The 23,515-nt window shown below is 32.7% G+C and overlaps 1 protein-coding gene across 4 annotated transcripts in view; it reads right to left on the bottom strand.

Annotated features, from left to right (window-relative positions):
• Cop1 (COP1 E3 ubiquitin ligase) overlaps positions 1-23,515 on the bottom strand; it is a 178,873-nt gene that overhangs the window by 48,206 nt on the left and 107,152 nt on the right. For all 4 annotated transcript variants that reach the window (XM_076872857.2, XM_076872859.2, XM_076872858.2 and 1 more), the window contains 4 exons: positions 21,010-21,126; positions 6,451-6,568; positions 3,538-3,662; positions 2,294-2,454 (listed from right to left, as the gene is read on the bottom strand). In XM_076872857.2, the coding sequence (XP_076728972.1) occupies positions 2,294-2,454; positions 3,538-3,662; positions 6,451-6,568; positions 21,010-21,126 (521 nt within the window). The remainder of the gene's footprint in view (positions 1-2,293; positions 2,455-3,537; positions 3,663-6,450; positions 6,569-21,009; positions 21,127-23,515) is intronic.

The raw sequence follows: 23,515 nt of genomic DNA, 5'->3' as shown, positions 1-23,515 counted from the left end.
TGTTCAAAGGTATTACACCAACTTACAGTTCTCCCAGTCCAGATGCAACACCAGAAAGGGTTTTAGTATTAACCTTAAGAGATATAAAGTAATTTACCCATAATATTTTGTGTTTGTCTTAATATATTTCCAAGGAAATGATGTTATGAGAAGCCAGGCCCAAGATAAGATCCAAGACAAGCCCATTATATATTTCATTATATATATTTCATTATATATTCCCAGCAGTTGAAAGGTCTAGTGAATCTCTCTCTGCCTTGATGTCTTTTGTCAACTCTGTAAAGTTCTCAATAATAATCCCTTCCAATTTTTGCTCTCCTTTTAGATTTCCTGTTAAACATGTTAAATGTTCTTACTTTATTCCCTATTTCTTTTATATATTTTTAAAATAATTTTTATCTTCTCATGTTTCCTTCTCCTAACTTATACACCAGTTAATTCTTTTTTTCTACTTTACTTACATTCAACAAATCCTGAGTTCTTCTTTTTGGTAATAGTAATTTTTTCAGCTTTAGGGTTTTCACTTTTAAAATAGCTTCCAATTCCTAAAAAAAACTTTCAATCTTGTCTTTCATCTTGTAAGCATGGCTACTTTCAAGCTATGTCTGGTAAATCTTATATCTAAGAGTTATGTTATGATTCTGTTTCTGTTGTATGTTGCTATGCTGGATTTTATTAATGCTTCTTGTCTTATGTCTGCTAACTTTTTATTGTGCTTTAGTTACTATAATTGCAAAACTGGAAAAATGAAGGAAAAACCTGCTAATGTTACCTTCTTTCAGAGGGAATTTAAGTTTATATCCTGTGAACACTAGAAGGGTCACCTCAATTAATTTTCAGGGACTGATATGATATGAAGGCAAATTACAATCAATATAAAAGCTTATCTTCTATTGGTTTATCCTAGACTATATTACTGTGGGGACCTAAAATGATGATAGTCACTCATAATGACAGTGCACTCCAATTTCTGTGACCCTGTAAAGCTGCCATAAGTGATTCCAGCCACCCCACCAAAATCATCAAATGCTTACAGGGAAACAGCAATCCTAGTCTGATGATTCTTCTGATCTTATTTCTTTTCCATTACCTTCAAACAAGATTCTGTTTTTAAAATACAGAATCTTGTTTGAAGGTACTGTTTAACAACCAGGATGTATGCCAAGAAATGCCTTGTTAGGCAATTTATGCAAACCTCATAGACTGTGCTTCAACAAATCCAGATGGCATAGCCTTCTATACACCTAAGCTGAATGTTATAGGCTATTGCTTCTAGGTTACAAATCTGTATAGTACGTTACTATCCTGGCTATTGTAGACAAATAGATCACAATGGTATATACTCGTTCTTCTAAACATAGAAAAGGCAGAGTAAAAACTACAGAATACAAGATTTAAAAAAATGGTACACTTTTACATGAAAACTGGCAGGATTGGAATTTGTTCTGAGAGTGGTGAGTGAATGTAAAGTCCTAGAACACTACTCTATAATGCTGTAGACTTTATAAACACAGAATACTAAGTGGCACATGCTTAGCCTGTGTGAGGATCTGAGTTCAATGTCCAGCACAAAAAAAAGAATAACAGAAATCCAACAACCAACTAAGCACCTAAAAAACTATTTTTAAGAAGATAATCTAATGAATGGCTATAGTATATAATAAATCATGATAGTAAATAATTATTTATTCATATAATACAGGAATAAGTGAAAACCGAAAAAAAAGAAACTTTTTTTTTTAACAACCTAGTATAACTTTCTTGTCAACAAATTGAATATGTTTAAATAATCTTATATAAGTGCATTTTTAGAGAGCAATTCTAGAGAATCCAGAGTGGTCTACATGTGTGTATATGTATAATATCTACTCGGCATGTAACAGTTAATCACATACACATATAGGCCACTTTGTTACCTACATCAAATGCTTTTCCTATTGTTAAAATACAATCTCAGCTGAATGCTTACTGAGTATATACTGCATGTGATCATTAAGGAAAATGCGACTCGGAGGAATTTCCTGTCACATAGAAGAGATGCAGACAATATGATAGTGCTTGTAATGTAAATATGCATAAGATTCTTTGATGCATAGAAGGGATACTAGGTCAATACAACATTGTTATATTGTGACATTTCAAACAAACCAAGCAAATACCAAGCAAAAAAGAAAATACATATATCAATTTATATTTAAAAAAATTTAAAAATCCTGTGTATACATAAAACATTACATGAGATACCAAGGTTTAAAAAAAAAAAAAAAAAAAACAAACTGATATGAAAACTTACCCCATCTGGTAGTGCCCTCCAGCACACAGCACTAACAAATTCATTTGTATCATCTTCTTTTCGGTCTTTGTCCAGAACACTTTTGACTGTATCAAACTTAAAAGTTAACAAAGTCTTAGAAAGTCCTTTATAGTACAGGTAGAGAGAGTTATTCTCACTTCCTGAAAATAAAAAATAAAAAACAATTTTTTAGAATTGGAGAACTTGGAATTAGAATATCACAGTTAAATAGTAATTACCAGCCAAAGTTTAACTCAGAGACCAATAATCTTTTATGGTCAAATTTGAAAGAATAGATCATAGAATTAATTGGAAATCAGTTGAAAAAAGCATTCTTGGACAAGAGCCATGGTTTACTAATAATCTAAAGAAATGATCAATTTTATATAGTTTAACAACATTGATACTTCTAAAGTTGAATTTGTCATATATATATATATATATATATATATATATATATATATATATATATATATAACACTGATAGCATCAACAACAGAACCAGAAATTAAGAATCTTAATTTACATTTGGAACAGATTACCATATGGAAATTGAGACAAATGTAAATAACCTATAAAATTTACTTCCCATTTCCTAATAATCACATTATTCTATTAGGAAACTATACTTTTTTGAACAATCTATCAAGGCTGGATAACTGTGCTGGATATTTACTTTCATAGTTTATACAAGTAGAGAGAATAAAATTTATTGAATCAAGGTTAAGTCACTTAAAAGTACTGATGAAAGCTCATTAGATATATTACAACATTTGAGTAATATAAAATTTGATTTTTCTTGTTCTGATTTAAACTTATAAAAGTTATCAACAATAAAAGACCTAGAATAATAGAACAACATTACCCAAGCAGACCACTTACTAAAGAGAACACTAGATAGAAGAAACTGAATATCAATCTTAAGACAAATATTTGTCTCCTTAATTATTTTTAGTAATTAAGATTTTTTTGTCTTCTACAGAATAGCTATACAAGTTATGCTACACTGGAAAATAACTAAATGAAACAGTTTAAAATGTCATGCTGTATCACGTATTCAGGGTTTGTACTCAATGATAATGATGGATTAGTGCTTTCATTAGAGAATGAAAGGATTAGTGCTCTTTCAGAAAAATTCATAGAACTAAGCTCAGAACTATGCTGCTGCCTTCTATAGATCACTTCTCCTAAACTACAGTGACAGATATCTGCTAAAAAGCTCCCCGAAAGCTGGTGTCACTTACCACAAGCTATGTAATCTCCATTGGAAGCGAGGCCTACAAAGTTTTTTTCATTGATGTGACCCTTGAAGGAACGTAGACAGTATGGTTTCCCCACATTCCACAATTTTAGCTGGCTGTCTGTTGAGCTGAGATAAACACAAAAGTTGGAAGATATTTAAGATTTCATGGCATTAAACACATCCCCTACTAATTACAGGCAATCCAGTATTGTGGTTCAGAAAGCAGACTCTGGAGCCAGAATGTCTAAGTAACAATGTCCAGCCTGCTATTAATCTGCTTTTAACCTTGGGCAAGTTATGAAACCTCATTGGACTCAGATTTTCATTAGTTAAATATGAATATAGTAATTACTACTTTATAGAATTAAAATAAATCTAACGAATTACTGTGAAAATTAAATAATTTAAAATGCTTTCAATAGCACTTTTCATATGTAGGAAGTGATCAATAAATACCAATGGTGTCAACAGCACCATATGACTACCAATCAAACAATAACAGCGCTCTACTGGAAGATGAGCAACTTTAGGGAGATATTTGTTAGTTGATTTGATTTACTTTTCAACTGTTGAATTATATAAGTATAAGGAACACAAACTACTTTCTAAGTTTAGTTATCCCTACAGAAAAGGGATATGGTTAAAAGATCTACATAAAGTAGATCTTGCTTTTCTACATCAAGTAGATCAGTTTATCTTGCTGAAAGAATATGCAAATTCAGTTATTTACCAAAAAAAATTTGTATAAAAATCAATGGTAATCATATATAATCTTTGGACTTTAAAAAAAACATGTTTTGTTTTTCTCTGAATTTCTGTTATAAAAATTAGCTCATACTACACATATAACTTTGGAAACTGCTTTCCCTTACTTCATAGCTTGTTTTATATTTTTCTGTAATGACTGCACAATACAACATTTTATTTCTTACTCAAAAACTCATCGTTCTAAAGATTTTTCATAGATCACTTAAAGATTCACAACCTAAGTACTACTATTAGCTCCACAGAGGAGACAAGGCAAACAAGTTTAGAAGAGTTAGTATGTTTTCAAAATGCCACGGTGAATAAACAGGATAGCCAAGAATTAAACTGATTGCAGAAGCTGAATTTCTAACTTTTAAAATATTTTTCCATTGCCTGTCATGTTTTCAACATAACATCTGTTTTTAATATTTGTTTTATTTGTTTTGCTCAACAATGTTGCTCTGAATATCCCTTTATGTTGCTATCTTAAAATACATTTTAATGTTAATATTACTATTTCCAAATACACTTGTGGTTAAATTTGTTCTGGGTATTTCCAAGGTTCAAATTCATCCAAGGGGGAAAAAAATCATTGTAATGTATTGAAATTAAAAAGGAAAAAAGACTGGTGAAAATATATATTAAAAAGGTCAACTAAGATTTCCAATTTATGCTTAACTACACACATAATTCCAATTTGTACTTAAGTACAGACATAATTCAAAATTAGGCAACTAATTGGTTAAACATTTACAAATTTGAAATTTTTAAAAAAGGAATAAATCTGAAATCAAAGAAAAAAATTTTGCCATATAAACTATCATCTACACTGAAATCTGAGTAATATTTAAATTATTCATTGTCCATTATATTTTCTCTTAAAGATGGGATATTTCTGACTGACTGCCACCTAATTTAATATTTGTGAACTAATTACCCTCGTTAGTTCTCATTGGAAAGCTTGTTTCCCATTCTGTTACTCAATTCAAATTACCAAGTTCTTATTTAGAGCAACAAGTGTGAAGGTAGATGCGGTAGGAAACTATATATAAGGCGCTGGCATTAATAATTTCCTGAGAGAGATCAGAAACTAAACAAAAAAGAAAAAAATATATCATTAAGCTTGAAATGAAAGCTTAGATATAAAATGAAAAAATTAAGAATGGGAAAAATGAAGAAACTACAGAATTACAAAATGGATAACCAAAAATGTGACTGCCTATGTTGGTGGAATATTTTAGTTAGTTCTCATATTATGAGAACAAAACTATGTTAGTTTATACATTTTGACAACTGAATGCTATTCACCTCATTGAAATCCTACTACCTTTAAACAAATGAAAAAGACAACTGAAAGTTTATATTATCATTTTCTAGCTCAGAAGCCTTTTCAAAGGATTTATTAGGTATAAGTAGTTAAACTTAGAAAAGTTCTTTTTAAAACATATTTAAGCCAGATGTGGTGATGCAAGCCTGTAATCCCAGCAGCTCAGGAGGCTGATGCAGGAGGATCATGAGTTCAAAGTCATCCTCAGCAGAAGTGAGGCAACAAGCAACTTTGTGAGACCCTGTCTCTAAATCAAATACAACATAGGACTGGGATGTGGCTCAGTGGTCAAATGCCCCTAAGTTCAATCCCCAGTATCCCCCCAACGCCCCAAAAACCCAACCCAAAACAAAACAAAAAATATAATTAAAACCCACCATGAAATCAGAGAGGTCAGTGTTAGTGTAAAAGTCAACAATTTATTTAAAACCCAAAATATGCTACTATTATACTTTAAGTAGACATATAATAGCATGTTAGTTGACTTTAATAAAATTATTTTCATTCTATTGCATTGACTAGGTTGTTTTCTTCTTCAGGAGAATTAATAACTGAAACCCAATTTAAAAGTTCAAATGCCACTAAACTTAGGAGCACTAGATTCAGCGTTACATTAAAAACTAGAATTTATATATTTTATTCACAAATAACATAAAAATGAGCAATACAGATCAGAATATATGTGTATTTTAAATGGGTAAGATATAGAAATCTACTACTTAAGAAAAAGTGCATATAACCCAATGTTATTCTTTACATACAACTATAGTTATTTTATGAATTGGCAAATGATGACAGAGCTCAGTATTAAGCTCACCCTCAGGGGAGAGTAATACTCACGCAGAGACAATTTCCTCACCACTCACAAACTTTGCATAGGAGACTGCTTTTCGGTGTCCTTTGAATACCATGATTGGCTGTTTAGTGTTACGAAGATCATAGTAGTGGACACAGTGATCTAAAACAAAACAAAATGCAATAAAGTTAATAAATACAGAAATGGAAAACAAAGCTAATTTTAAGTGGTTTTGGTTTTTATCATCAAATATTCCACAGATAATGTGACCCCTAGCACACCCTGTCCCACAGAAACATCAATTTGAATAGCTGCTTAGGTAGGAAACTACTTTTACAAGAGTTAAGGAAACCAGGTCAGGTGAGAAATCACAGTACCTGTTTTAGTAAACTAATAAAAAAATAAGTAAAATGCACTGAAGAAAAGAGCTACCCAGGAACTTCTCTCCCAACTCCAAACACCACAGTATGGAATGAAGCCTCTTACTTGGGGGTGGGGAAAGGGAGAATGAAGAAACAGGGTCCATGTCTTAGAACACAGGCCCATCATGATATAATCCAGTACTGGACACAACCCTACAGCTCCTGCCTCCAGGGCAGTGCCTGTGGGCTTTGGACCTGAATTAGCCGGGTGGCTTCCACTAATCCTTCCCCAATTTTGGACAGTACAACATGGAATAAGTCTTCAGTCTCTGCAGGTAGGACAAAGTAATCACAGACTTTGCCTTCAAATTCAGTGTTAGGCAAACTAAATCCAATACTGCGTGGATCCCAATGGCTATTGTCCTGCAGACAGAGCCTCTGAATCTACCATGGTGTCAAGTGGAAACCTCTGGAGAAAACTAGGTGCACCTGTGTTCAGGCTAGCATCATCTGTGGCTGGTTATAACACTTGCAGGCCATATGTGTATACCAGAGCAGCAGACAGGGCATAAATAATATAGGCCTACGTACTGCCCTAGTGCTGTACTGATCTTGGTAGGCTATGGATTCTAGATATAACCCAGCATTATTATGTTGGTAGGCCAGGGGACTGACTACCCTATCCCAGTCCCAACCCCAGGCAGCACAACATAGATGGAGTCGTCATACACTTGGGTAAGATGAGGGCATACACTTGGGTAATATGAGGGAAGCAGGTGCCAACTCATTTCATAGAAGAACTGAGCAGTGAGCATCATGCAGATGCTGAACCATGTGACACCTGATCACAGATGAGTGATTGCAGGTGAGCTACCCTTTTAAAGAACTTCCCCAGTTCTCAACAATACATATACTGCAGATTTAAATAATCTTGGGCTTAGGGCACTCTCTAGTGCTGAAATAGCAGCACTGCTTACAAGTTCAAAGAAAATAGCAGCCTACATAGACTCTCTGGAAGAACAAGTAAAAGCAAAGCCATATGATAAAGGCTGGAATAAATACCTAATCCTTCACTACATAGTTGTCACTGTATACCAACAAGCATCAAGAACAAAATTCATATCAAGTATTTTTTCCCACTGCAGTGTGATAAAACCAAACTTTGGAAACTATAAATTACACAGAAACTAAACAACTTATTCTTTAAAAAAATGTATAAAGACAAAAAATAAATTTAAAATTTTCATAAAATGGAAACACAGTACGCCTAAACCTACTGGATATAGGAAAAGCAATGTTAAAGGTGAGTATACAGCACTCAACATCTACATCAAAAAAGCAAAAAGATCTCAACCTATAATCACACCTCGAGGAACTAAAAAAAAACAAGTCATTCCCAAAATTGGTGTAAGAAAGTGATTAAGATCAAAGCAGAAACAAGTGAAATGTACATTAAAAATACAAGAGTCATGACACAAGGTAGTTTTTAAAAAGATAAACAACTGATAAACCTTTGAACAAACTCAAATAAAATCAGAGATAAAAATGAAATATTAAAACTGATACCACAGAAATACAAAGGATCATTAGAAACTATTATAAACAGTGTTTTAGTCAGTTTTTTCATCACTATGACCAAAAGCCCTGACAAGAATGATTTTAGAGGAAAAAAAGTTTATCAGTTGACTGTGGTGTTCTGTAACCAAGATGAAGCAGAACATTATGACATAAAGGTGTAGAAAGCAGCTCAGGACATGGCAATCAGGAAGCAGAGAGAGCTCCACTCCCCAGGGACAAAACATAAACTGAAATGGTAAGCCCCTGGTGACCTACTTCTTCTAGTTACACCCTACCTAAGTAAGATTACTGCCCAGTTAATCTCTATCACTGGGTTAATGCAGTGATTAGGTTAAGGCTCTCATAACTCAATCTGTTTTACCTCTACACTTTCTTGTGTTGTCTCACATATGAGTTTTGTTTTTGCTTCCTGCCCCCATGGGGACATCTCATATCTAAATCATAATAAACTGTATGCCAAAAACTTTAAAAACCTAGAAGAAACAGACATATTCCTGGATACATGAACCTTACCAAGAGTGAATCATGAAAAAAGAAAAATGCTGAACAGATCGATAATGAATATAACAATTAACTCAGTAATACAAAGTCGGCCAGCAAGGAAAAGCCTCAAATCAGAGGGCTTCACTGCTGAATTCTACCAAACATTTAAAAAAAAAAAAAAAAAAAAAAAAAATTCAACATGAAGAATTCTTCCAAATTAAATCTATGAAGCCAGAATTACTTTTGATATCAAAACCAGACAAGAACACAAAAAACACAGTTGGAGGTCAATATCCCTGATGAACACAGAACCCTAAACAAAATATTAGTGAACTAAAGTCTAACAGCACATTAAAAAGATTGCTAACATCACTCCACGGATGAAAGATGGTCAACACATGTAAATCAATAAAGGTGATCCATCATATCATCAGAATGAAGGGCAAAAGCCATATGATCATCAATAGATGGAGAAAAAACAGATTTGCAAAAATTCAGCATGTCTTTATGATAAAAATGCTGAATAAATAAGGTATAGGGGAAGGAACATAACAAACCTAATAAATGCCATATATATAAAACAAGCCCAAAGTTAACATCATACTGAATGGAGAAAAGCTTTCTCTCCAAAATATGACAGGACAAGATGCCTACTTTTATTATTTTATTCAACATAGTACTGGAAATTCTAGTCAAAGCAATCAGGCAAAAGAAAGAAAGAAAGAAAGAAATGGTAATGAAAGTAGAAAGAAGAAAAGCAAACTGTCATTATTTGCAGAAAACATCTTATATACAGAAAACCCAAAAGACCTTACAAAACACACACACACACACACACACACACACACACACACACACACACACACACAAATAAACTCAGAAAGTTGTGGGATTCAAAAACAACACAGAAAAATCTGTAGTGTTTCTATAGGCAAAGTGAGAGCTTTATCTGAAATATCTAGAACCCAATCTCATTTACAATAGCTAAAAATAAAACAGAAACAAACAAAAGACATCTTGTGTTCATAGACTGGAAGAATCAATATTGTTAAATGTCTAAAGAGATCTATAAATTCAATGAAATCTCCATCAAAATACTAATGACATTTTTTTTCGAAGAAACAGAATAGAGTCTAGAAAACTCATATCTATGGGCAACCAATCTTTAACAGAGTGCTAAGAATATGTTTTGTGGACAGGGGTCATCTTTTCAATACAAGGTGCTGGGAAAATTGGATATCCACATGCAGAAGAGTGAAACTAGATATAATCTTTCACAATTCACAACTATCAATTCAAAATGGATTAAAGATTTATTTATTGGCGGGGATGACTAAGAATTGAATTCAGGGGTACTCAGCCACTGAGCCTCATCCCCATCCCTATTTGCATTTTATTTAGAGACAGAGTTTCACAGAGTTGCTTTGTGCCTCACTATTGCTGAGGCTGGCTTTGAACTCGTGATCCTCCTGCCTCAGCCTCTCCAGCTGCTGGGATTACAAGTGTAAGCATTAAGCCTGGCTGGATTAAAGATTTAAATATTAGATCATAACTACTAAACTACTAGGAGAAAAAACATCAAATGCTTCAGAACACTGAACAGGGCAAGAACTTTTTGGAGGTGATGTTAAGATTTCACCTAGTAAGCCAGGCACAAAGGGAGAAATATCACACAATTTCACTCTTCTGTAAAATCTTAAAAAAGAAAAAAAAAATGAAATAAAAGTTGAGAGGAAAATACAGTGGTTAGACTGGAAAGAGTATGGGGAAAAGAGAAAAGGAATGGTTAGTCAATTAATATGAAATTTTAATAGGATAGTGTTTATCTCTTGGAGTGACTATGGATAATGATAAGGCACTATATTTTCAGAAAAGCTAGAAAAAAGATTTTCTTTCTTTCTTTTTTTTTTTTTGGCAGGGGGCGGTGTCCCAGGAATTGAAACCAAGGACACTCTACCACTGAACTACATCCACAATACTTTTTATTATGAGATAGGATCTCTCTAAATTGCTGAGGCTGTCATCAAACTGGAGATCCTCATACCTCAGTCTTGCAGGTCACTGGGGTTATAAAGGTGTGCATACCCGATGGAAATAAAGAATTTCAAAGTTTTCTTTCTTTTTGGCAGCAGGGATTCAACCAAGGGGCACTTAAACAGTGAGTCACATCCCTGGTACTTTTTGAGACAGAGTCTCACTAAGTTGCTGAGGCTGGCAATAATCAATATTGTTAAATGTCTAAAGAGATCTATAAATTCAATGAAATCTCCATCAAAACACTAATGACATTTTTGAAAGAACTAGAAAATTCAATCGTAAAATTTGTGGGCTCCCACTGGAGCCACTGGGATTTTAGGTGTGCGATACCACACCTCCTGGCTAGATCTTAGGTGTTTTCACCACAAATAAATGACAAATATTTGAAGAAATATATCTATGTATCCTAGTTTGAACATTATACAATGTATACATTTATGGTAATATCACCACGTACCCCATATATATAATTTTTCTATATCACTAAACTTAAATAAACAAAACCCATTTATAACAGCCAGAAAACTAAGAGATATGACCATTTTCAAAAATAAGGAAGATACATATTTTCTGTTTTATTTTTGAATCTGTCAAAATATGATTACAAATAAGTGTATACATACACATGCCAGTGTTAGTCTGAAATGGAGTTACACAGATATTTCCTCTAACTTCTAAAAACAGAATATTAGGGGTTCAAAATATTTAAAAATCTAAGTATATCGTGACATTCTAATGGTTTTATAAAAAAAATGCTAATTTTATTTCCCACTTTTCTAAAAAACACTGAGACATATTTTACATATAATAAAATTTATCAACTGAATGTATACAAGTCAATGACTTTTACCTAGTAGTATAACCATGACCATTGCCATCAATCTGTTTTAGAACACTTTCTTCACACTAATACCCAGCCAACCTCTATTTCTACCCACTACCCAGCCAACCTCTATTTCTCTCCGTATACATTGACTTGCTGAATATTAAAATGAAATAATATGTGGCCCCATTGTATGGCTTCTTATACACTGCATAATGTTTCTGAGGTTCATCCATGTTTTAACATGTGACTATTTTTTTTTTTTTTTTTAACTACCAAATAGTAGCCACTGTAAAGATATTATCACATTTTGTCTGGAAACTCATCAGTTGGTTGACATAGGTCTCCATGGTTTTGATTATCATGAAAAATGCTGCCATGACTAATCAGATTCAAATCTTTGTGAGGACACGTTTTTGTATCTCTTGGGAAGACACCTTAAAAGCACAGATCTGACTCATGTGATAATATTATATTTAACTCTTTAAGAAACTGACAGCTGTTGGTTGCTCCATTTTATATTCCCATCAGAAATACATGAAAGTTCCAGTTTGAGTTCTTTGAAATATTTGCATACAAGACCTTTATCAGATGTTTTTTGCTACTGTTTTCAAACACTGTTACATGAGTTGTTATTATCTTAATGGTGTATTTTGAATATCACAAGTTGTGAATTTTGATAAGGTCCAATTTATTGATTAGTTCTTTCATGGATGACACTTTTTGTGTTATATGTTTTTTAATTCACGGTTTTAAAGATTTCCTCCTATTTTTGTTGTTTTAGCTCTTTCAATCCTAAGTTAATTCTTATGCAAGATATGGAGTAAGGGTCTAAGTTCATTGTTTTGCTTATGATCCCCAATTACTGCAGCACAAATTCATTTTCCTAATGAACTGCATTGGCACTTTCGTAGAAAATATATATTAGGATTCACTTCTGGATTCTGAATTCTGAGTATAGTCTTTCCTCATGGAGACTGTGGGTTAGGTCAAATACCAATAATACTCTCAGGAAGGGTCATTTTGACAACCAGCTTCTCTCCTGTGGTGACTGCATGTTTTATAGGGTTTTGTTGTATAGAGTTGATTAGTCTTGATAATTTTGTCAGTATTTTTTGCAATGGCTTTTCTGTTTATTATTATAATTGTATTAGGCAATCACCTTAAGTGACAGCATTCCATTGTTGATCTAGAAGTTTTTGATTTAGAAGTTCAAATACAGAGTAACAATTTGGTACATGCCAAAGTGAAAGTGAGAAAATTAAGTGGGCACAATGGCACATGCCTGTAGTCCCAGCTATTTGGGAGGCTGGGGCAGGAGGATTGGCTGAATTCAGGAGTTTGAGGTCAGCCTAGGTAACACAGTGAAATCCTGGCTCCAAGAAAAAATAATACTAAAAAAAGGAAAAATGTATCCTACTTCATTCTTTAATTGTTGTGCTAATATTAAATTTATCATTTACAAGGATTAAACCTTGTTTTTGTAGTAATATTCCCAGGTGAAAAATATTCAAAAAGTCTTTAATTTCTCAAGTTGTTTAATAAGTGGAAGATAATTTGTATTATGAAAATAATAAGTATATATTATTTTTAGTTTAATAAAAAGAGGACATAAAATATAAAACATACAGTACATAGGTAAAGACTAAATTTTGTAATTGCACAACACTAAGTTTTACAGTAGCTGGAATGAGAGAAGTAGCATGGAAAGTGAATATCAAATGGTAGTTATTAATACAGGTCTGATAACCTCAAAAGCAAAAAAAAAAAAAAAATTATAATTAAGTTCCCCAAACCAGTTTGCTATGTAAAGTAGCAACTTATTTTCAGCACAGTATGTATTAGTCCATCCTACTACTATTATTCCATTAGTTATTTTGAATTTTCTTGTTTTATATATTGATAAATAATATGAATTAAAAGTTGTATAGGAGCTAGAAATACGTGTAGATGGTGCGTGATTTTTACATTTATACATGTACTTTATTAAAGTCGTGATAAAACAGTTTAGGTCTAAAGGGGAATTCTTTTTTTTTTTTTTTTTTTAAAGGGGAATTCTTGATAATTTTTTTCCTTTTATAAAAAGAGGTCTCTTTATATTTCTGAAATATTGCCATACTTTTAAAAACATGCTTAATAATTTCAGAATTAGGGTATGGTCTTAACTCCTATTTCTTCCCCAATTAACCTTTTAATTTGAAAAAACAAACCTGCTAAGAAGTTTAAAAAATAAAAATAATAAGTAATCTTCACTTCAGACTCACTAACCATTAATGTTTCATCATTGCACAATCCCCACTCTACATACATACAGTGTCCCCTCTCCAACTATCTGTAAGTTTTAAATATCAGGATATTTTACCATCTACCCTTTAAATATGAGAACTTCTATGTATCCACAACAATATCATGTCATATGCAAGAAAATGTAGACATAATATAATTTAACACACACTATATATTCAAATATCTCTCAATTGTTTTTCTTTTTTAAAGTCCTAATTACTATTCATTTATTTGGTTTCTACTCTGAAGTCACAACTCCTTATATTTGTCATGTATCCTCAGTGTTTTATATAGAAAATTTCACAATATTGCTATTTGTGTTGTTTTGCAGAATATTTTTCCACACATATTAATCCTGTCTTATTATGATGTTGAAGTTAAATGTTTTAGACAAGAATACTTTCAAGGTAATGGTCCTTTCTACATGAGCAAGTACATGTTTGTTCTAATGGTGATACTAAATTTGATTCCTTACTTATATTCCCCCTTGGCCTTGTCAGTGTAAAGAGAATTCTTCCTTTTAATTTTATAACCAAACTATGCTAATCCAGCAAACAACCAAGTAACAAAATTCCATGAATATCCCTTGCAGGCCAACAAGGTATCAAAACTGTATCCCTTCGGAAAATCACTGCTAAAATGACAAGCCAATGTAAATAATATCACCATTTATAATACAAATGTAATTTATAATAAAAGTGTAAATGTAAACATTCTTTAGAGGAGTTAGAATAAGTTAAAATACTTTTTTTATTGGTTGTTCAAAACATTACAAAGCTCTTGACATATCACATTTCATACATTAGATTCAAGTGGGTTATGAACTCCCATTTTTACCCCAAATACAGACTGCAGAATCACATCGGTTACACATCCACATTTTTACATAATGCCATATTAGTAACTGTTGTATTCTGCTACCTTTCCTATCCTCTACTATCCCTCCTCCCCTCCCCTCCCATCTTCTCTCTCTACCCCATCTACTGTAATTCATTTCTCTCCTTGTTTTTTTTTTCCCATTCCCCTCACAACCTCTTATATGTAATTTTGTATAACAATGAGGGTCTCCTTCCATTTACATGCAAATTCCCTTTTCTCTCCCTTTCCCTCCCACCTCATGTCTCTGTTTAATGTTAATCTTTTCCTCCTGCTCTTCCTCCCTGCTCTGTTCTTAGTTGCTCTCATTATATCAAAGAAGACATTTGGCATTTGTTTTTTAGGGATTGGCTAGCTTCACTTAGCATAATCTGCTCTAGTGCCATCCATTTCCCTGCAAATTCCATGATTTTATCATTTTTTAGTGCTGCGTAGTACTCCATTGTGTATAAATGCCACATTTTTTTAATCCATTCATCTATTGAAGGGCATCTGGGTTGGTTCCACAGTCTAGCTATTGTGAATTGTGCTGTTATGAACATCGATGTGGCAGTATCCCTGTAGTATGCTCTTTTAAGGTCTTCAGGGAATAGTCCTAGAAGGGCGACAGCTGGGTCAAATGGTGGTTCCATTCCCAGCTTTCTCAGGAATCTCCATACTGCCTTCCATATTGGCCGCACCAATTTGCAGTCCCACCAGCAATGTACAAGAGTATCCTTTTCCCCACATCCTCACCAGCACTTGTTGTTGTTTGACTTCCTAATGGAGTGAGATGGTATCTTAGAGTGCTTTTGATTTGCATTTCTCTGACTGCTAGAGATGGTGAGCATTTTTTCATGTACTTGTTGATTGATTGTATGTCCTCCTCTGAGAAGTGTCTGTTCAGGTCCTTGGCCCATTTGTTGATTGGGTTATTTGTTATCTTATTGTTTAATTTTTTGAGTTCTTTGTATACTCTGGATATTAGGGCTCTATCTGAAGTGTGAGGAGTAAAAATTTGTTCCCAGGATGTAGGCTCCCTATTTACCTCTCTTATTGTTTCTCTTGCTGAGAAAAAACTTTTTAGTTTAAGTAAGTCCCATTTGCTGATTCTTGTTATTAACTGTTGTGCTATGGGTGTCCTATTAAGGAATTTGGAGCCCGACCCCACAATATGTAGATCGGAGCCAACTTTTTCTTCTATCAGACGCAGAGTCTCTGATTTGATATCAAGCTCCTTGATCCATTTTGAGTTAACTTTTGTGCATGGCGAGAGGAGGGGATTCAGTTTCATTTTGTTGCATATGGATTTCCAGTAAGTTAAAATACTTTTAAAAGACTAGTTTTACCTCTAAGGAATTGCTATATACAGCAAAAGAAAAGCTTTCACCATTCTTAATATTTCTCTTTAAACAAACTTTTCTAATTAAAATAAATTTTAGGGCTGGGGATGTGGCTCAAGCGGTAGCGCGCTCGCCTGGCATGCGTGTGGCCCGGGTTCGATCCTCAGCACCACATACAAACAAAAGATGTTGTATCCGCCGATAACTAAAAAATAAATATTAAAAAAAATTCTCTCTCTCCTTCCCCTCTCTCACTCTCTCTTTAAAAAAAAAAATAAATAATAAAATAAATTTTAATCTCTCAGTTTCCGTTGATATAAAAATAAATAATTTGGTGGCAATGTTTCAGAACCTATACTTCATAGATGATTCAGAACTGTGCTTTTTCTCGAATATGGTAGCAACTAGTAATATGTGATTAAATTATTATTATTTTAAAATATTTTTTACTTGTCAATGGATCTTTATTTTATTTGTTTATATGTGGTGCTAAGAATCAAACCCAATGCCTCACACATGCTAGACAAGAGCTCTACCACTGAGCCATAACCCCAGCTCCATGATTAAATTATTGAAAACTAAATAAAACCAAAAATTCAGTCTCTCAGTCATGGCAACTACATCAAGTGCTCCTCAGCCACATGTAGCTAAAACTATCACATCAGACAATATAAATATAAAATATGTCCATTAGTACAGTAAGTTCTATTTGATAGCTTTAACAGGCAATAACTGGATAATCAATCTACAAATATCTCTAATGCAGTAAGTAGAAATTCTATTTCTATTAAAAATAAGAGAGCAATCCAAACAGATGGAAGAATAAACTGTAACAGTTAAGATGGTTATGCTCACATTCATCAATTGTGTGGTAAGATTTTCTTTCTTATTTTTTTCATTAATAGACTGCCCAAAGCATCAGGCTTGCCATATCATCTTAATCAATCAGATAAGTCCTTCTAGAGAATGCAAGATTCAAAACCAAACTGTATTCTGGCTAGAGGGAGTATTCTCTCTATACACACACCCACACATTCTATACACTATGCCTATCTCCAAACAATATGATAACAAAAAGTCAATAGGATTCACATATTTTCCTAACCAGGAAAAAATAAAAAAGCAGATGATAATACTAGAGATAATTAGGAATATAATTTTATAATTAAACTTTTTCCACTTGTTATTTTACTCTCAATGGATCAGTATAAGGAATATAAAGGATTTAAGATTTCTTTCTTAATCAGCAAACTGACTTAGCCGTACTTCCTGCTGTGGTTTTTACTCCAGGTATAATTTTTAATCCATGTTCTCCTAGCTAACCATAAACAATTATATTATTCTCTTTTGGAATAAAGTGATTTTTAAAGGACTAAAGTGATGTTTAAAATGTCTCAATTTACCACATCACTATGTCAAAAGCCCAAATTAGTGACAGAATTTTAATTTATATGAGAAAATATTTCTTTTCATTTATCCAAAAGGACCATTCATAGTTGGTATACTTACAACTTCACTACTACTGTCATAATGTTATAATTTGAAAGCAACAATTGTAGGAAAAATTTCAAGCCTATTTAAATATGTGCGTAAGTATACTTTCAACCCGACTGTTCCTACAGTAACAGGTCTAAAGCTACGAGGCATATATTATCAGAGTATCTGCCACTTTTTTTGCAAAATAGGGCCAAAAATAAATATGTTTTATAGCTATAATTAAGGATCACTTAATCAGGCTGCCTGTAAGAGCTCTTTCAACTTTGGGGTTGCATCTTAGAAGTCATTTTCTCTTTCCTCTTCAAAAAGGAAGCATTCATAATATATCTTTGTTTTTAATGGGTATTATAAAAGTACAGAAAGAACTTTCATTTGTACAAAAGAGGAAAGATGATATATCATGAGCTTTGTAATGTTTTGAACAACCAATAAAAAAAAAAGAGGTAGAATTTGATCTAAGGTAAAAATAGAGAGCAAAGGAAAATAAGAACTGAGTGTATGTATGAAAGGAGTTCAACTTCATATTTGTAAAATTGAGAACAAGTTTGTAGATGCATTTCCTTTGAAATACTGTGCTACAGACTGACCCCTACCCACAAGTTTCTCGGACAACACCAGTTGTCAATCACTATGTGCTCTCATCAGCGCAAACCCAGAGAAAGTGTGGCTGGTTGCTAAATTAGATAATTAATTCCTGATTATTACAGCAAGAAAGTCTGTGCTGCCTGGTTGTAATTTTTACTTTCATTAAATGAAACTCATTCATTTATTCCAAAACTATTATTTTTTCTAATTTTCAGTTAGAAGTAATTACCATAAGAATAGGTGGTTACATTTTGTAATTCCCATTTCTATGGAATCATATGGACACTTAAAAACAATTAAAACTTCGTCTGCTAAAGAGTATAGGTTATAATGAAATATAGTTGAAAACATTATGCCTAATAGAAGAAAAAGTAGGCCCAAATCTTCATCATGTCGGCTTAGGACCTGACTTCCTTTACAACACTTCTACAAAAAGTAAAATTTTAAGAATCAATAAATGGAATAAATTCAAACTAAAAAGTTTCTTCTCAGCAAAAAAAACGATCAATAACATGAATAGAGAGCCTACATAATGGGAAAAAAAATCTTTACTACATGCACCTCAGAGCACTAATCTCCTGGATATATAAAGAACTCAAAAAACTTTACCACCAAAAAACAAATAACCCAATCAATAAGGAACTGAACACTTTACAGAAGAAGAAATGCAATCAATCAACAAATATGAAAAAATGTTCAACATCAATAGTAATTAGAGAAATGCAAATCAAAACTAAGATTTCATCTCACTCCAATCAGAATGGCAATTATCAAGAATATAAGCCATAATAAGTGTTCACAGTGATGTGTGAAAAAAGATATACATTGTTGGTGGGACTGCAAATTGGTGCAACCACCATAGAGAGCAGTATGGAGATATCTCAGAAAACCTGGAATGGAATCACATTTGACCCAGCTATCCCACTCCTTGGTCTATACTCAAAGAACTTAAAATCAGCATATTACAATGATGCAGCCACATCAATGTTTACAGCAGCTCAATTCACAATAGATGAACTATGGAATCAAACTAGATGCCCTTCAACAGAGGAATGGATAAAAAAACTGTGGTATATATACACAATGAAATATTACTCAGCCTTAAAAAAAGAATGAAATTATGGCATTTGCAGGTAATAGGATGGAACTAGAGAATATCATGCTAAGTGAAATAAACCAATACTAAAAAACAAAATGCTGAGTGTTTTCTCTGGTAAGCGGATGCTGATTCATAGTGAGGTAGGGAGATAGGGAAAAATGAAGGAATTCTGTTTTGTGTAGAGGGGAGCGAGGGGATAGGTAGGATTGTGCGAATGGGAAGGACAGTAGAAAGAGACCAACATTATTACTCTATATACATGTATGATTACACTAGTGGAGTGACTCTGAACCATGTATATACAGAGGAATGAGAAGTTGTGCTTCATTTGCATGCTGTATGTAAAAATTCATTTTACTGTAAAATTTATTAATTTTTTAAAAAGCTTACATGGAAAAGCAAATAATAAAATTAAATAAGAAATGTATGAAAATTTATACAGTTAATCATTACTAATGTAAGACTGCCTACCAGCATTTTAAAAATAGCTTCTGATCTTCTAAGAAGGAAAAAGTTTGAAGATGTGCATAACTGTACATATTAATTTAATGCTGATAATGTAATCTATCCATAAACAATGGGTAATGGTTATTGTGTGTTTATAAAACAGAACATACCTTAATAACAATAAACTAAGTATATTTTAATTGAATGCATGATAAAATATTAATAATGAAAACAACTAAAGAATTAATGCATGCCACAATGTTTTATAAGAGTTTTATGCATAACATCCTTCTTTCACAATCATCAATGCAGAGATTAATGGAAGCAAGTACCAGCTAATCATTATAAAGAAAATTCCATATGCTAATAAAAAGAATTCTACCCATACCTACATGCCCTCTTTAAATTTATGAAATTTTATCAGTTTCCCAGCGAAAGACAACTTGAATTAAAAACAGTGAAAGGTATAATGTCAAAGTTTAAAGTATGCTTACCCTTTTCTTAAATTTGCTATTGTTCTCATATTATGATAAATCAGATTTTTACCAGGAAGAAGTTAAATTATGGTATTTGATATTTTAGTAAATATTCAAGAAGGGAAAAGATACAGAAGATAAAGGAATTGAGAATAAAGTAGCCATATGTTTTATCTTCTAACTCACGACTGTTTTTACAATGCAAAAGGACACTAACAGTAAAATGACAGTACAACAGGTGTAATGTGGGAATGCCCCACCGAAATCCAGACAAACGGTAACTGAGGTTAAGAAATGTACTTTAGCAAATGATTCTTTGCTATTAAACAAAAACCAATATTTTTCTTGAATACTTATACTATTAGCATGTACTCCATAATAAAAGACTGTATTATTCCCTGTCCCTAGTTTATGCATAGTAGGCACTCAATAAAAACTGCCAGAGAAATAGGCTTCCTTTAAACAAAAAAGCTATATTGTGCCTACAGAATATAGCTTGTCTAAATATCTTTATAAGTCAAAAAATCAACAAACTCAAATTATGTAATAAAGAATGATAGAATAGTGCAATCAAGGTATATTAACTATGTAAATAAGGACGGTATATCTCTAGTTTCAAGTCTAATAATGAGAACAAAATTTAAGCTCATAAAGGTAGCTATTTGTTTAAATAAAAAGTTCCTCTAGGCATGATAACTACATCAATCAAACAAATCTGCTTTTATTTCTTACCCGCACAGCCAAAAGCCAAATGGTATCTAGAAGAAGGGCTAAATTTAACACAGCACACGTTAGCCTTTGCCTCAATGCTTGCCACTGAATTGTCTAGGTTGGTAGACCACAGCTTCACTAAGGGAAAGACAATAAAGAGAAATAAATACATTAGCAAGTACTTCTGTAACTTGAAAAGTTTCCTTGTTATGACTGATGTGCTTTGTGCCAATGTGAAATAATTTGGTTTACCAGGACCAAAAAGTGTTTAAACTGAATGCCTGAAGAACACAACAACTTATTTGAAGCCAACAAAGTCTAGCTTCAATGTCAAAGCCAAAATAAACAATGATACTGAGAGGTAATTCAGACCCACAAGAAAACTTAACTTAAAAGACAGGTAACAAGCCATGCAAGGTGGCGCACACTTATAATCCCAGCAGCTTGGGAGGTGGGGGCAGGAATATTATGAGTTCAAAGCCAGCCTCAGCAACTTAGTGAGGCCTAAACAACTTTAGAAAGATCCTGTCTCTAAATAAAATATTTAAAAGGGTGGGGATATGGCTCAGTGGTTGAGTACCTCTGAGTTCAATCCTTAGTACCAAAGTAAAATTTAAGAAAAAATTAAATTAAATTAAATTAAAAGGACAGGTTAACAAAACAAGCAATCTAGAGTAAGGTGATATATCCTTTACATGTGCATTCATTATAGTATTATTTAAATATGTGCTTAAGTGTACATACTCTGATAACATCATATATTTTCATATGTAAGAATATTTTTGGAACCATCTATAGAAGTGCTTAAAGGGAAATGCATAACAAAGCGTTTAGATTAGAAAAAAGGAGGTCTCAAAATGGTGACAAAACTTCACCTTAAACTCAAAAAAGGAGAGAAAATTAAGCCCAGATCAAGAAGAAGAAAATAATAAAAAATAAAAATCAATGAAGTCTCAATGCAATCCCTTCCAAAACCCCCAAGTATTTTACAAAAATAGAAAAAAAAAAATATATACAGAATTTCAAGGGTCTCAAATAGCCAAAATAATCTTTAAAAGAAACAAACAAGAAGGACTCATCCTTCTTCATTTCAAAACAACTCTAGACTAATCAAAACAATGTGGTAACAGTACAAAGACATATATTAAAAAACAAATAACTAATGCAGAAAAACCAGAGATAAAACCTTGTATGGACAGTGGAATGATTTTTGAAAAGGGTGCTGACACCATTCAACATGGGAAAAGACAGTATTTTTAACTAGAGGTCCTGGGAAAACTGGAAATCCATGTGTAAAAGAATAAAGTCGTATCCTATACCATACACAAAATTTAAATGGATCAAAGACATAAATGTAAGAACTAAAACACTCATAAAGGGAAACAAGGGTGAAAAGCTTCATGACATTTAATTTGTCAGTGATTTCTTGGTTATGACACCAAAGGCACAGGCAACAACAACAACAAAATAACTTAAATTTCATCAAAATAAAAAAAAAAATTCATTCATTAAAGAACATTATAAACAAATTAATAAGGCAACCACAGAATGGGAGAAAACATTTGCAAATCACATATCTGATAAGTGATTAACATCCAGAATATACAGATAATTCTTACAACCCATGCAAATAAACCAAAAACAAATAAGCTGATTAAAAGAGGAGACTTTGAATAGATAATTTAAAAAAAAAAAATATATGAATGGCTAATGCATACATAAAAAAAGATAATCAATAACAATAAATGACAAAAAAGCAGAAATCAAAACCCCAATGAGCTACCACTTTGTTCCTAATATTAGGATCTTCAAACATATATTTAAAAAATATAAACAAATAAATTAAAAGGTGAAAAGCGGGCTGGGGATGTGGCTCAAGCGGTAGCGCGCTCGCCTGGCATGCGTGCGGCCCAGGGTTCGATTCTCAGCACCACGTACAAACAAAGATGTTGTGTCCGCCGATAACTAAAAAATAAATATTAAAAAATTCTCTCTCTCTCTCTCCTCTCTCTCTCTTAAAAAAAAAAGGGGGGGGGGAAGCAAGAGAAAGGAGGAAGGTAAGAAGGAAAGAAATAGTAAGTGTTGAAAGGATGTAGAGAAAACAGAATGCTTCCAATGCCAGACCTATTTTTGTCTATCTAACCATTAGTCTGGAAGTTACATGAAGAAAAGAACAAAAGGGCAAAGAATTTAAGGCTACTGACTCTAAGGTAAAAGAAATTTGTCCACAGAGCTTTATAAACCTAATAGAAGAATCATACCAGGAAAGCACAGTAAGAATAACAGAAATAGATAACAAAGTTGGATAAACAAGAAAAAGAGAAAAAGTCAATTAAATAGGCAAAAAGAAATACAGAGGTTTTGCCTTAAAATATTATAAACTTTGTGAAGAGACTTTAGGATACACCAAAAACTTCCAAAGGACCTGGCTATAAGATGACAGCAATTTAAAATGTCATTATGTGGCACAAATCCAGAAAACATCATTATAAGAATGCAATACATTCATTTTTCCTTCACTCAAAAA

This window comes from Callospermophilus lateralis, chromosome 13 (assembly GCF_048772815.1).
Source record: "Callospermophilus lateralis isolate mCalLat2 chromosome 13, mCalLat2.hap1, whole genome shotgun sequence".
In the NCBI taxonomy this organism is placed as follows: Eukaryota; Metazoa; Chordata; class Mammalia; order Rodentia; family Sciuridae; genus Callospermophilus; species Callospermophilus lateralis.
Note: the sequence above shows the minus strand (reverse complement) of the source record. Positions and strands in the feature narration are given on the sequence as shown.